The following is a 15,876-nucleotide window of genomic DNA, read 5'->3' on the forward strand; positions in this document are numbered from 1 at the left end:
CACTCTTTCAAACACAGACACACACAGACACACAGACACACACACACACACACACACACACACACACACACACACACACACACACACACACACACACACACACACACACACACACACACACACACACACACACACAAGCACACCTTACATAAGCTTTACTATAATTCCGTCCACAGAGCACCAACTGGAGCTGGTGCTGACGGCGCTAATTAAAAAGTGTCTGATAGGAGTCGGGCAGCAAACATTCGTATTCAAAGGCTTTCAACAAAATCTCTCAGTAGTTTAATTAAAGCCCACAAAGCTCTGATGGCTATCTGTCAATCCTGCCAATGTCAGCTGGGGCGACTCTGAATGGGACTCGTGGCTGAGTCAGTGTGTGTGTGTGTGTGTGTGTGTGTGTGTGTGTGTGTGTGTGTGTGTGTGTGTGTGTGTGTGTGTGTGTCAGGGAGAGTGTTTCAAAGAGATAACAGCCTCTGATTAAGGCTGAAGAATTAATTGAACTTGTTAAAACATTCCAATATGAACTAAAAAAAAATCATTCGGAATAAAGAAAATGATGGTCCTGGTGCAGAACGGTATACAAAAGACTTCATTAAAAAAAACACTGTGATCATTTTATTACATTTTTCCATGATAATAATGGTACGGAAATGATCCCCCCCCCCAATCTTATAACGCAAATGATATCGCAATTGCAATATGAGTAATACTAATCTCATTTAGTTATTGGAACCCAATCGTGCAGCCCTACCTCTGATGATCCCTCGGAATTCAGAACATTGAGGAAGACACCATCATTGAACATTTTATTCTAGCATTAAAAGAAAGACAAATACTCAAATGTAATGTTTCCAACTCAGAAAGAGTAGTTACAGACATAATTCAGCTTTAATATTATGTGTCTATGACGTCTCTGTCCTCTAACAAAAGTTCAAATGACTTTCAGCTCCATGGACAACAAATGAAAAACACTTCTGATTAGCTTAAATGTGTCTGTCACCACTAAGGGCGGGCTCTCTTTGCTAACTGACAGCCACACACACACACACACACACACACACACACACACACACACACACACACACACACACACACACACACACACACACACACACACACACACACACACACACACACACACACACACCAGTGGGGGCTGTAGGGAAACAATGCACTGAAGGAAACTGTGACAGAGGACAACAAAGGGAGAGGAGGGGATGGTATGGAAGAAGAGATAGAAAAGCGTACAGAAATAAAACAGGACAGCAATGCAAAAAGTAGAAGCAGAAAATAGGAGAACAAAAACAGTGAGGGTGAGGATAGATGAAAATGAAATTAAATGTTGTAAATATTCCAAGGGATAGAGTTGGAAATGAGCCTATAGTCAATACACCAGATCACGCTGTGACATCAGGGCTGAAAAGACAGAATGACTCATTTTGCAGCCACTCTCTGCCCTAATTGCGAAACATATGGCGTTCTCTCATGTTTTGGAATAATGGCGTACATAAAGACGACAAAAATACCCTGAATGCTTCACTTTCATTTCTCCTTATAATGTATCCACAGCATGAGGAGGACAAAACGGGCGCACCTTTTTAAAATTCTCCTTCCCTCTGTAAGTCATTTCACGCTGTAATGACAATAATGGTGATCATTATCACAATCAGAGCCAATCATTGGTCTTTTCAGGGTGAAAATTACCCCTCAGTCACATGCCCGTCTCCAGGGACGGCCCCTAAATGCCCTTATTATCATCATCAAGGGCACTCGACGTGTACGAGTCTGTGTGTGTCTCTATGTGACTAACCCCCTGACCCCCTACCATACTCTCCTCTCAGCCTCTCAAAGGAGTCGGTCTGTACCCACGGGGACAAAAGAGCCGGAGTGAGCCCTCCGCAGGGAGCGGCAGCAGCCAGTTTCCTCCGTGTGACGGGCTTTTCTGTGCAGCCGGAGGACATTGTGTGTCAGTGTGGGGCCCAGCTGGCCTATCTGCTAAGACCAGCTCACAATGAGCCCGCAGTCAATGGACTGGAAACCCTTGCTGATGTATCTGGGACAACCAGAGCTGGTGTGTGTGTGTGTGTGTGTGTGTGTGTGTGTGTGTGTGTGTGTGTGTGTGTGTGTGTGTGTGTGTGTGTGTGTGTGTGTGTGTGTGTGTGTGTGTGTGTGTGTGTGTGTGTGTGTGTGTCACTATGAAAGTGTGCGCCAGTGTGTGAATCCAATGGCCCTGTCTCTTGGGGCAGTCTTCCAAGTAGGAGATGGGATGGGAAAGTTATTTTTCCTAAGACGGTGTTATTTCCTAAGCTAATGTTTTGAGAAATGGGATCAATTACAGTAAGTGTCTCAAGTGTATTAAGCATTTGGTTTATTATCCTTGCATGTATCTATTCCTCAGCAGCCAGGCCACAGCAGTGAGAGGATACTGAATGCTAATTTTTCAGTGTGCAGATCGTCATTTTGTGCCATGTTTATGGCTTTATGTCTTGTCACTAAGGTCATATTTCTTCTGATTTGTTTTTCTAATATCATAATTTAAATTGACTGGTTCTACTTGGAAAATCAGCTTTTTAAATACTGTTAAATTCTGTCTGTTGTCATGCTTTCTGCCTATAGCTCAATAGTTGCTATTTGTTGTTGTTTTGTGAGATTTTTCTCTCAAATAAAAAAGATAAAATTGTTTTGAAATGTATTAGACCCAGCTTCCAGCTGGCCTACAAACAATATGCAACAGACTTTATAAAAAAGTCCTTGTTTGGTACAGAACCTGTAAAGCAACTGATAATTTCCTCTAGAATTGCGAAATATATTACATATTTAAGGAGTCTATGTCTATTTGATCCAGTGTGAATTGAAATGCAAAGCTATGCTTCTCTCGTATACGTAACTATGTTCAACATTCTGACATCGTACGGCTTGAATTATGTCCCTCGTTATTTTCCAATGGTCATAACACAGAGTTATAGCTCATTTACAGCATGTGTGTGTGAATGAGATTTTGCGTGTATGAGTGTGTGCCTGTGTCAATCGTGTGATGTTGATGTGGCTCATGCCCTCTATCAGCCGGGGTTCACCATGTAACTGTGACCTGAGATCAATATGCAATCTAAACACCCCTGGGGCTCGTCTGCCTTGGATATACAGTACAGTGGATAGGCAGTCTCTCCCACCCCCCCCCCCCCTTTATATAACTGCCCTCAGAGGCTGTTGTTGTGACCAATTGTGGCGTGAGTTGAGGGAACCTAAAAAAAGCATCACAATCGCACCATGACTTTATGGGGTAACGACTGGGGGCTATTTCCAGTGGCCTACAAACTGGAAATCTTTAGTTGTCCTGTTATGACTTTTAGAGGTGTTTCCCCCATAGATAATACGTGTGTCATGCAAGCAAATAGAGCAGCACTACTTACATGTTGGTGTTAGCGGTGGAGGTGAGCCACTCTCCGGCCAGACCGATGATATCGAGACCACTGGAAAGCTGGTTGAAGAATCGAGGGTGACCTAAATATTGAAAAAATATCTAAATGTCTTTCCTATCAACAGGCCTTCATGATCCTTTATATTAAGAAAGACAGCAACTGATTTATCTGCTTTGTCTGAGTAAAGCGTTAAGAGAGTTAGGCTGCATTTTTGTATTTGACATTTTTATCTTTATTTATAATTTTGCTTTTTATCTGCAATTTCCTTTGCTGTTGTTGCTACACTGTAAATGTCCCTACTGTGTGAACATTAAAGGATTTTTGATACTGATGAAACAGTATCCTTCAGGCTAAAACCTATTTTGGAAATATATAAATAACAATGAAGAAGCATAAAAAAAACAGTTTTTCATTTGAATGTTCATCCATGAAACCAAAATGATCTGACAAAGCACTGTTCAGTATTTATAATTACATTGGTAACAAGGCTATATGACAGCCATTTAGACTCTAACATGCTTGCACACACAGTCTCCGTCAATCGGCCCAGAGCTGAAATGCAGTCATGGATATAAGCACCTTGTGGAGGTGTATGGCTTACATAATAACACAAGTGAGTCACATACTCTGAATAAAAATACAAAATGTGAAATGTAAATCAGTGCTGCTTAATAGCAAGAGGAGAGAAAGATCTGCTTTATATTTCAGTACCGGGGACAGCTCCTCCTGTTCATGAAATCGAGCACAAAAAAAAAGCAGCGTGTCTCCGATTGAAAAGTGGTGTTGAGTTGTAGACACAGTAGACCCTGCCCGTGATATATTAAACCCGGGGGACAGTTTGAGCGCTGTCGTTTTTAACAGCTTGAAACAGCCCGTGTTAGGATCCCCTCAGGCGACACTTGCTTTAATAAGTCAAGGGGGAGAAAAAAGGAGGATGTCAACCGAACGACCAGGGGGACAATAAATAAGGCAGTCATTGTAAAGGGCTGTACATTATCTGCCAAACAGCTTGTGTTGAATTCACCAGTTTACATGAAAGTGATCAAATGGACACACAAGGTACTGTTCATCATAAAATTCATGTGAAATTCTAATAATATAGCCTATTATGCTTTGTGTAATGACGTATATGACTTTATCTTGGTCTGCAGATCAAAATACTATTCTTTAAATTGACAGAAGGTTAATTGCTTTTGCCTCCACTCATGTCCTTTTGCTATTTAAACTAACATATGGCACCTCATGAATGACTAATTCTCTTTCAACCTTGAAGGTGCCTCGGCTAGCCTACCTGTCCGGACGCCATATTTGAGCGTGTCTCTGCAGTCCACCAGGATCTGCTCCAGGGATTCGGGCTGGTCGGACAGCTCCAGGTTGAAGCCCTCCATGCCCTCCAGGAGCTGGTGAGGGTGGTGGAAGTCCAGCACCTTGGTGGAGCGGTCGAAAGTCTTCTTGATGTAGTTGGTGAGGATGTCCACCAACTCCAACAAAAATTGTATTGTAGCCTCCTCTCCATTTTTGGCTGGCAGTAAGTCTGAGAGGAGAGGAGAAAGACAGTCATTTAGCTTGGGAGATCATTTTAGCTTAATGTTGGGTTTATTTTTCAAGACCCCCCTATTCTCAAGATAAATGTTGACCTGAGCATGTTAATGGCTGCCATATCATTGAATAACTTTAACAAAGATTAGGACTCATATACATTTTTTTAAAGTCAAAATTTGAACTGCATTTGTCTATTATACATTTTATTTTTTTAATGGTGTTTCTGTAACTGTTTCAGATTTTACTGAGTTGACATGCTTGGTTTTAATATGCCTCTAAATGTAGTCGTCGTCCTCTACTAGAGAGTTTCATATAATGCTAGTGCTACCAATAACGCAGCAAAAAGATAAAAGCCACCAAAAGCATGCTGGGAGGTCTTGAACAGAGTAACGTTGACAGCGTCGCGAATAGCAGCATTTGAAGCTTATGAGGCTATAGCAATAGCTTATTTTTTGTGAATATTTAGCCGAAAAAAGTTGTCACCTCTGGCGAAGAGGTTGGAGAAGTCGGTCTCGGTGAGGCGGAAGCGAGCGTCCCGGTCACTGTTGTCGCAGGAGAGCAGGTTCTTCTGCCCCGCGAGCCTCCCCTTCTCATCCAGGCTGTTGTTCTTCTGCAGGAACCCTAGGGTGTTACATGGCGGAGAGCAGGAGTTATCACCAAACACCTCCATCCCAAACACGAGGGAAAAGATAATAATAATTTACGAAAAAAATATCAAAGAAATAATAATAATTGTTAAAAAAAATTCTAGTGGCCTATAGTATAAACAAGTACGTGGTCAGCTCCTGAAAAAAATATGTGTTGTCTTGATCAAGTCTTCCATAACAAATGCTTTTCTGGTGAAGGCCCAACATATATGGCCAACACACACAGGAAAGAGGGACCACCTCGTATGGTGTCCGCCCCACCCATGTGACATCACAAACACCTCCCAGTGAGGGAGCACCCAGTCCATAGACTGATGTGGAAGAGGGGGGGGGGGGGGGGGCAGGTCCGGAGAGCCCGTGGCGATGACCCTTATACAGCTAATCAATGCACACCAAAGAGGGGTTAATGACGGATGCATGCATAGCGTATAAAATATTGTCTCATATTTTTATATGGAAAAATGTTAAATCCATATATATTAATATGTGAGACCATCTTACTGCCACCATAAATACATATTTCTATTTAATGTTCACTCCAGTCCATTCAAATGTAATTTAGGCCAATCAAAATCTATTGGTAATTTTCTCATTTGCAGAAATGGCAATATCAAACGTATTCGATTCTCTGGTCTTAATTGATTTCCTGCCATAAGAAACAGAACATAATATCTTGAATTGACCACATCTATACTTGACATTAATTCCTCATCGCATTGCTGCAACAAAAAACACCAGAATACATTTTCATTTTTGAGTCACTGAAAGAACCAATTCCTCCAAATGCTGGAATAATAAACACGCCTTCCTTGCAGCATCTCTTTTAAAAAGGCCATCAGTTAAATTGGCAGAAAGACATTTTTGTATTCTTTGTTGCAAAGAACTGCCTGCCTGCGAAATGAAAATAGTTCTCTTTTTTTATAGGTTATTGTTTGGGTTGCTCAGGGCTTAATAACCTGGGCCTGTCTCGAAGAATTTTCTCTTGGTGGCGAAATGGAAAAGACATGGGGGGGCGTTCAGAAGCGGTCAGGGGGTTTGCACCGGGGCTCTTATCATCAGACCTACAGGCTAATGTCCACTGACCTTTGGAAGATGGAAACGCACTGTGACAGTCGTGTATGTGGCTACTCTAACAGCCTTTATTGTGGCCTGTTCCAGGCCTCTAAGAGATTTTTTTTTTTTTTTTTAAAAAGCCACCCTATTTTGACTCTTTTAAATGAACAGAGGCAAAAATGCACATCAATGCAATACTGCAAAATTGATAATCGCACATTCATAGGCCAAAAAGACTCCAAAATTGCATTTTTTTTCAAAATGATATGAAAAGAGTTGATGTGGAACGTTTTGTGTGCCAAATAACTTACCACAAATCTTCATCCCCAGTTTCCGTGTGCATCCGTGCATCCACGCATATTCGTTGGCTAAAACAGAATGTCAACGTTTGAGTTTGTGCACTGCAGGCCGCTGAGAAAGCGTGGATGGTGCGGATGGTGCGGATGATGGATATAAAGCTGGTGGAGCACAGTGAGCAGAGTGGAAGCGTGATGCGCACGGCTCCTGACCGGGTGTGTGACTCTGAACACTTGTGTTGGTTTTTTCAAGCGTTAAAGAGTATTTTTTCTCATTGTTTGGCTGAGAAGGTATCCACTTTTGTATTTACCACAACCCATGCTAATTATAAAGGGATGAGTCTTATAACATTTCCGATTTAAGTTCAATCAATAGGCACCGGACGCACGGCACATCCGCGCCGGCTCACACACCCAGCCAAGGGGCGGACTGGAATTAACGCCCGTGAAATGAGCTCACGGAGGAGGGCAGGAATTAATTGAGTGAAACACAGTATGTGACGGGAGCGAGCTGGTAATGTCTGTGGCCGGAGAGTCTATAACTGGCTTGATGCAGAAACTTATAATACAGTGCGCGTCATGCATACACACCCACAACCGATGCGTGGTTGGACATGCGTGAGCAGACATGGAGCAGAAGCCAAGGGGAATAAAATGCACAGCGCGCGGCGGGGAATACACCTGATGGAAAACTTTCACAACAAAAACAAGTATTTAAATTCACTGAAGCAACTTCACTGTGAGAGAAAGTACAGCTCGAGGTGCTGAGGCCAAGGCACCAACAGATAAGCAGACATGCGCGCGCACAGACACGCGCGCAGACACTACTAGCCGGAAGGCGTGAGATGGAGCGTGGAAAAGAGATAATGGCAACATCCAGCAGCAGTATACGACAGACAATACAAACATCTTTTTTTAAAGGAACGAATTCACACTTGCAATACATTTTAGATCTTTTTTGTAATGTGTTTATTGATAAAATGTTTAAAAACGACATCTTATTCGATAAATAGAGAAAATATGGATTTGAATGCTCCCCAGGAAATGCACCTAGCTTATTTCCTTTTACATTTAGCCAAAGACAAAAAAACTGTAATTATCTCCCAGCGTTGCAATGCAGATGGCTGCTCAAGTGCACTATGGGGTCGATTTGTTTGCATGCGACAACGGCTTAAAATGGCTAATTAACCCATGGGTTAATGTAAGTCTAATGTATCTGAATAGGTCCAGCCACTTAAAAAAAAGGGGGAAAAAAGAATAGCATTTCTCCAAGAGCAATTCATATATGCAGCCTTAAGGGCCTAAAACATCTTGTGAAACGAGATAAGATTTACCATGATAACATCAATCCAAAATAAAAATCGTTTGCTTTTTTGAAGAATCCTACAAAATAAACTGGGAATAAATACATAATAAAAAAACAGGAAACGAAGGCGTCAATTCAAGAAAGGGGAGGATTGTTAGGAATATATTCGTTTGGAAAATGCATTTATTTATTTTTTAATGTTTGGACTAAATGCTCTTGGATCATTATAAATAGCCTACCAAAGCTTTAATAGAGCATTATTTCCATCGCCAGGCAGGGCTCGGCGCGCACCGCTGCTCCGCCAGACAGAGACAGGCAGCTGATGGCTCTGTTTTTAACCGGAATGATTAACGACGGAGCCCACACAGCAAATGGCCAGGGCGAGACTCGCTTTTATCAGACAGAGAAGGAGGGGAGGAAGGGGCAGGGAGGCAGAAAGAAAGAGAGAGAGAGGAGTGTGTGTGGGGAGAGGGGGGTTCGCTTTAAGCCTTCGTCTTGGCACTACATCGCACTGTATGAGTGTCTTTGAGCAAGGCACCGAGTCCCCTGTCGTTTCGGAGAGGGACAGCCTTAACGATAGTGTGCTCCCGGGGATCGATACGAGATCATGGTGTTATAAGCAGAGAAAGGACCTTACTTGTGGACGGTGGTATTAAATTGGCGGAGTTGGGGTCCTGCTCCCCGCCGGTGGCTCTCGGTTCAGACGATGCCATCAGTCCTCTGTTATCTCCAGCTGGGAAATAATTCAACTGCAAACAAAACGGTCCAAGGTTAGGAGCAGTTCACACCTAACATATAAATTATTTATCTGAATAACTACAGTGTATTTTATTTGTAGACCAGGATTAAACCAGATAAATGCGATTAATCCCCAAATGACAACTGGTTCGGGTCGCGCAATTTGGAGAGAAATTGCGCACTACGCGCAGCAATACGCACGTCTGGATAAATCGTTTCGGTGATATAACACAATGCCTTAGTGGGTTTATTCATTTTGGGTTTTTTCATGCTATGGATTACATTCGAATGGACATTAAATACTCATTCCGTTTCATACATTAATAACATTTTAAAGATAACATCCAAAAGATATCAGAAGATAGGTTGTAATAGCTCGTAGAAGCAAAGTCATATTTCTCCATTAGATATCAGTGGGGTATCAGACCGTTATGATGCATACCTTGCCATATGACATATTGGGGACAATTTGACGAATGGATGCCATGATAGATTGACGAAGTTCACAGACTGATTTATCAAGCAAATATTGATAGGATGCAACTATTAATAACCCACGTCATTTAGGCTACCTATTGACTGAGCGATCGACATTTCAATTAAGTTGCGCTTTGAACAAGCGCATCCCATGCCATCATCACTCAACTAACTAATTCCTTCTGCCACTCATCTGGCACGGCGAATAATAACATATTTTTCTTTTGTTGGTATGTTTCTAACCCCTAAAACTACGATAAAAAAACACCTGTGTGAATTATTTTTCAGTCCTATCAAATTTCAAATGAAAGGAGGAGACATCTTACCGGCTCACAGGTTGTCGATTCCAGTGAAACTAAAGGTGTTTCAATCGCCTCCAAAAGGAACGACAAGCAACAGTCCAGTGATGGCGGAATACCAACAGAAAGCGCGCTAATAAATTCCCATCCAGCGGCGCGCAAGTGACCCTTTCTCCCTCAAGAATATATCTTTTTTTGTTTATTCGTTATTTATATCTCAGGCTGTCGGCTGCCCATTGGTCTCTTCACGCAAGAATGAGTCACAGCCTTGCGTCCCTCTGACGACTAATGAAGCTTCCCTGAGTGCCTGTGACAGCCATAATCCACTTGAAGAAGCCTAAAAAGCAAAAAGGAAAAGCACAAGTGACGTATGTGTGGGTGTGTGTGTGTCTCCAGGTGTGGGTGGTTGTCACATGATGGTAAAAAGACATTTGCAATTGACCTTGAGATGACAAACACACTTGGGTTTAAGATACAATACAATGGAAATCAGATTTAATAGGCTTCTTATAAAAAGCACCCAGAGAGAGCCATGAGCCATCCATCCACTGTAATACTTACTTCATGAGATGACAGCCCTGCATGCGTCATTATTTTTGACCTGCACCTTACACTTTTTATAACCTTGACATGGACAATAACACTGAGACATCAAAGTGAATCCTGCCTGTGTCCTGGCACTGAATGGGCAGCCATTATGTTCATTCACTCACTGCAAATTCCACAGGCTTTATCAGATGGCGCTCACACTTTCTCTTTTCACGAGTCATGCGTGGAGACCGCTCATAAAGATACGCCCTGACATGTGATAATAACTCAGAACATACCTTTTGATAGCACGCTATAGGATGCTGATGAGTGCGGAGAATTATAAAAAATATGCTTTATTGTCAGCATCCTCATCCAAATAAATGCCTTCACTGCAGGCACGTGCAAAGATATTTTGATGGGCTGATTTTAGGTGTCACACAAGAGCAAAAACTACAAATCAATAAAGAAAAGTGTATGAGATAATACAAATCTGCACACTTATCATGGTCAAGCAGATGTCCAAAGTAGTCCAAAATGTACAGTTAACTCAAATCTGTATAAATGTTATTGATAATTACTAAATGAACAGTAAATATGCAATCTCTGAGACAGAACACCTATTCCTATACCTTGTGTCTGTCCACATTAAGCATTTTTCTCCCTGCATGTGATGTATGATATATAAACCAATATCGCACAATGTGATTGCAAGCTGTGCTGCATTGTTTGGGAGCAAATGTGAAGGTGTTTATTCACAGGGCACTGCACTCGTTATTTTATGTTAATCATTCCCACAAATTATAAATACTCACCTGGAGCCTTCAAAGACAAAAATACCCAATTTCTGCTACAGTGTGACATGAGGTGAGGCATATGGCTTCATTTCTTTTTTTGGGTCACCCTATATGTGTTGCACACTTATCAATAAGTTAGAAAAGTTTGGATTGTGTGATGATTACATTTGCTTTAACTTTAGCTATCATGGGCTACTCATGCAACCACAACATCTAAATAAAACCATTATTTGTTTAGCAGCGAACCAAAGAGGGTCAGTGTACTGGAGCCTGGACTTGTGCACGCCCCTTCTTTTCAAGGACTGTTAATGCCTATAGTTAAAATGTAGACTTGTTAAAATAAATTAACTATACTTTTATATGAGAATATAGAGAATTCTGTGTTTTCCTGAAGAGACATTTGTAATGTAATGTTCAGCTTTTGCAAGATTATAGGTTGTCCACTTTAAATATTTTATTTGCAGTTAAAATGTGAAAATACAAACCTAATAGTCACAACTTTTACAAAATGCACAAAGAAAAGGTTGCTTGGATTTAAATATATACAATTGTCCAGAAGCAACAAGACAGTGACTCACATTCAGTTGTATTGGTACAATGACTAAGGATGAATGTGAGAAGGAGGACAAGATTTGTGTCTGTTTACTTGCTTTTCTTCAGGCTCATCATCATCTGATGATGAGCCTGAGCTTGGAGATGTTTCCTCAGGTTCATTATCCCCGTCAGCATCTTCCTTCTCAGTGCCCTGCCCTGTCTCTTGCTCTGATAGAAAAAGGCATGACAAAAGCTCATGGTGTGATTTTGAATATGCTTTGTAGGTTTTTGTACAAAAATATTTTAAAAAAAACCTTACCCTGTGACAGCTTCTTCTGGATCAGCGGGAGAAACTCAGAGGCCTCAGGATTGTCTGGTTCATAGATTAGAACTGAAACATGGAATGAAAGAAGAGGCAGCGTTGGCTAACATCACCGGTGGCTGATTTATTGACTGAAAGACTTCAGTGGATGGATGCAGGATACTTACTCATCCGACACAGTTTGCTGGCCAGCTGCAAGTCTCTGTCCATCACAGCTCTGAGGAACTGAAATCAACCTTTTAGCTTGAGTCTCAATCTCACTTAATTATAACAAAGTTGACGCAAAACATAATTTGCTAAAACAAATGATAAAATGATTTTTGATCAGAATCAGAATGCTTGTGTTTATATAAACAGGAGAAGTTGTATTGAGAGTGTCCAATGAAATAAAAAATAATAAAATAAAATAGAATTAAAATATCTTTAGAAACATTCAAACATGTTGCATAGAATGTCCAAAATACAATAATGTTTAATACAAGAAGTTTAAGTAACGTGTATTCCAATATATACAGTTGTGTGATAGTATTCAAATAAATATTAAAAATATGGATGCCGAATTGCACAGTTTAAGAGGGTTTTGTTGCGGATGGTCCTAGTGTCAGTCTACTGAGGCATCTGAAATGAAACAGCCCATCCTCTCATCGGTGCATGAAGTGTGTGGAGTCATTGATGGACATCAGTCACTTTACCTTCATCATCAGTTCCAATGGTGCCTTAATGTCTTCATCCTTTACCTCCTCTTCCTCGCACTGTGCTTCCACCATATTTGGCTCATGTGTGGGAAGAGGAACTGTACCTAAGTCTGCATGGCACTTCTTCAAGTCTTTCATTTGCAGATCTTTTCCAGGCACTGCATTGGCCTGTGTGTGTTTTTGAACCCTGAAATCATAATCGTTTGTTTATCAATACCCACCTCTTGTCACATTGAATGTTAAAAAAACGTTATATATTTTTGACGTTCTCCACACAGTACAAGACAAAAAAAATGAAGAAACTTTTTTTGAATGGAAGTAAATGGGGCCTTGTTTCACAACAGCTAACCTTTATCATAACTATTTACATCTTGAGCAGGATAATCCAAGTTTCATTTATCCAGCTGTATGCTGACTACTTCCCAACATGCATTTTCCCCAAAACGTTGCTATTTATTTAACAAAAGCTGAAGCATTCCGTTACTGTAATAAATGACTACGTTATTATAGCATGTTCATTTACAAGCGTAGCCAGTTAAGTGCTAGCCATCTTAAGGTAGCATGTAGCTAACATCATTATATGTAACCATTATTTATTAACTGTACTGTTAATTAACGTTCACATATGTAATGTCTGTAAGCCAGTTGCTCACCTGCTCATTGAGGACGATACCTCGACTGCAACTCAATAGACCTATTCTTTAAATTGTGAAACGTTCATGTGAAGTTAATTAAGGGTTCTTCATGTTATGGCTAACCTAGCTAGCTAAGTTATTTTAAGGAGGACAGACGCAACAGCGTAGCAAACAGTCGTTACCATAGTAATAGAGCTACTCAGAGTCAGTGCTGCCTTCATGGCTGCCGGAAATCTGTCAATTCTAAAGAAATATGCAGACTACAAATAAATATTGTCGTGCCATGACTTTTGGAGACTGAAGAAGCAGTTGTGCACCACTGTACGTAGTTGTTTTAAAAAAATCTATTTTAAATAGATAATTATGCGCTTCTTTTTATTGTATTGGTTGTTGCACTTTAAATAAACCCATTATTATCAGGTGTTTTAGAAATATGTATAAAATGTTACTGTAGTCTTCATTACATATATTTTTGGGCTAAAACATCACTATGCTACTACTTATTATTCTGCTGTATATATTTATAGGCCTACACCAGAAGTGCAAAGCTGTTTGATTTGTGGAATTTTTTGACTAAAAACCTCACCAAAAATACATTTGAATGCAAATTAAGTCAAATGTACACTATCTAAGCCTCAGAAAAGATATATCTTGAAGGCTTTTCCCCCTTGCAAATCTTACACAGCCTAGCTGTCTCTGACCACCCTCCATGTGAGCCATTTGTCATCCAATAAGTAGCTGTAACTGCTACATTAGCTGCCCATGCATCGAAAAAAGCTGCCCTCAGTCTTGAATCTGTGTGTGTGTGTGTGTGTGTGTGTGTGTGTGTGTGTGTGTGTGTGTGTGTGTGTGTGTGTGTGTGTGTGTGTTGTGAGGATGGAGCTGGAGGTATTATGTGTGTGGTTAAAAGATTCAGGTCACGTCAGCACTTGGCTGTATACTGTTTCACGGTTGTTTTATAATTTCAGGAAGATACAAACTGTCATATTGACAGGCTGAAGACTTCCCACAGAGACTAAATTAGCACATGACTGACAGGCTTGCTCATTTTGTGCCAGAGTTTAGAGCAGTGTTTAGAGAAAGGTGAGGTTAGTTTGGACAGGATGTGCATGCATTCTTTTCAACTCCTACTCCATCACACACACACACACACACACACACACACACACACACACACACACACACACACACACACACACACACACACACACACACACACACACACACACACACACACCAATTAGGCAGAGCAGTGAAGTTGCTCGGACTGAGCTCTCCCTTGGGTTCCCTCTCATGCACAGCGACATGCCACTGAACCATGTGCGTGTGTTTATAAGTGAGTGTGTAAATGCTTCTGTTTAGGCTGTGTGTGTTCTAGAGTGCAGAGGAGGGAATAAGTAGCATTTCATGTGCTTTGTCAATGCATTAGTGGAAGAAACTCAGCAAAGAAATGGGCAACAACACATCCACTAGTCACAGTCTATTTCTCATAGAATGTTGTGGAATTCTTAATCATTTAGATTCGATTTTTAAAAGGTCAAGGATTCATTCAGACTTGTCGATTTTGCTTCATCAGGACTCTCTGTGGTGTGTTTTGATTGAATTAGATCTACAAAGCAGGCTACATAAGCAAACGACCCAACAAATCAAAGAATGTTCGAGAAAACAGGTTTACAGGGATTTAAACATGCCAAATGATGCTCATTTTCAGGTTTCATGATTGTATTTTGTTCCTCTACTCTGAGATGTTTACATGCTTTAATCTTCAAAGTTGTCTTTAGCAGCACCTCTTTTCGCCCTCTGTCTGAAACCAGGGCCCAGTCTGCTCTGATTGCTTAGCTGGCCGAAGTGGCCGGCTCTGTTGTGATTGGTCCTTCCCTTAGCGCTAGCCAATAGAAGTGCGAGTGTTAAATAGTGATGTCACTAAGTAACTGAAGTAAACAAAGGAGTCCAATTGAGGGTTAAGTATAATAACTATAGCTCCACAACTCAAGAAGTTGCAGAGGAGTAAAAAAAAAAAAAAAAAGGGAAAAACGAATTGGTGTCCATAACTTGTAGACACCACCATCAGTTCATTTTTTTATAGATTCCCTTGATGGTGCACAGATGTCGGTCAATAAGCTGAGTATTGAATGATGGACAATTGCAACCCTCAATGGTTTCCATCTTGTCTACGGTTCTCACAAAATAGTTATTTGGAGGTTTAATAACGCTTTTGCAATTGCCTATCATTCAATACTAAACTTTTTGACAAACATCTCTACATCTGTACACCATCAGGGTACTCAACAGTCAAAATAGTGACTTCCATTTTGCCATTCTTGTCCATATGCACTCAAAATAGCAAGTGGAAGCAAGGTGTGGAACCCATATGTAAAGTTCTTGTGAGCCGCAAAATCAGTTTTGACAATTTCAGCTAGTTTTATGGAGACCTCCCTCAACCTTTTCCAGAGAACAGACAGACGGACACAGAGAAGCACAAAACACCACACACACACACACACACACACACACACACACACACACACACACACACACACACACACACACACACACACACACCCACACACACTCTCTGTCTCTCTCTC

General features: G+C 40.9%; 2 protein-coding genes across 3 annotated transcripts in view; both read right to left on the reverse strand.

Moving 5' to 3' along the window:
• Nucleotides 1-10,051, reverse strand: part of LOC104951971 (glutamate decarboxylase 1-like) — a 15,915-nt gene extending 5,864 nt beyond the window's left edge. The window contains exons 1-6 of one of the 2 annotated variants that reach the window (XM_010778720.1): nt 9,805-10,051; nt 8,901-9,012; nt 6,973-7,029; nt 5,445-5,582; nt 4,711-4,953; nt 3,411-3,501 (exon numbers count right to left, since the gene is read on the reverse strand). In XM_010778720.1, coding sequence (XP_010777022.1) covers nt 3,411-3,501; nt 4,711-4,953; nt 5,445-5,582; nt 6,973-7,029; nt 8,901-8,976 — 605 coding nt within the window. In that variant the 5' untranslated portion in view covers nt 8,977-9,012; nt 9,805-10,051. The remainder of the gene's footprint in view (nt 1-3,410; nt 3,502-4,710; nt 4,954-5,444; nt 5,583-6,972; nt 7,030-8,900; nt 9,013-9,804) is intronic. The other variant, XM_010778721.1, reaches the window with a different exon arrangement.
• A 1,508-nt stretch (nt 10,052-11,559) lies between these two features.
• Nucleotides 11,560-13,428, reverse strand: erich2 (glutamate-rich 2). The gene is made up of 5 exons (XM_010778722.1): nt 13,307-13,428; nt 12,651-12,840; nt 12,126-12,183; nt 11,956-12,027; nt 11,560-11,864 (listed from the first exon to the last, which is right to left on the reverse strand). The coding sequence occupies exons 1-5, from the start codon at nt 13,312-13,314 to the stop codon at nt 11,704-11,706; spliced, it is 489 nt and encodes a 162-aa protein (XP_010777024.1). The 5' UTR covers nt 13,315-13,428; the 3' UTR covers nt 11,560-11,703.
• Between the last annotated feature and the right edge of the window lie 2,448 nt (nt 13,429-15,876).

The sequence above is a fragment of the Notothenia coriiceps genome, unplaced genomic scaffold (genome assembly GCF_000735185.1).
Source record: "Notothenia coriiceps isolate Sejong01 unplaced genomic scaffold, NC01 NC01_scaffold00019358, whole genome shotgun sequence".
In the NCBI taxonomy this organism is placed as follows: Eukaryota; Metazoa; Chordata; class Actinopteri; order Perciformes; family Nototheniidae; genus Notothenia; species Notothenia coriiceps.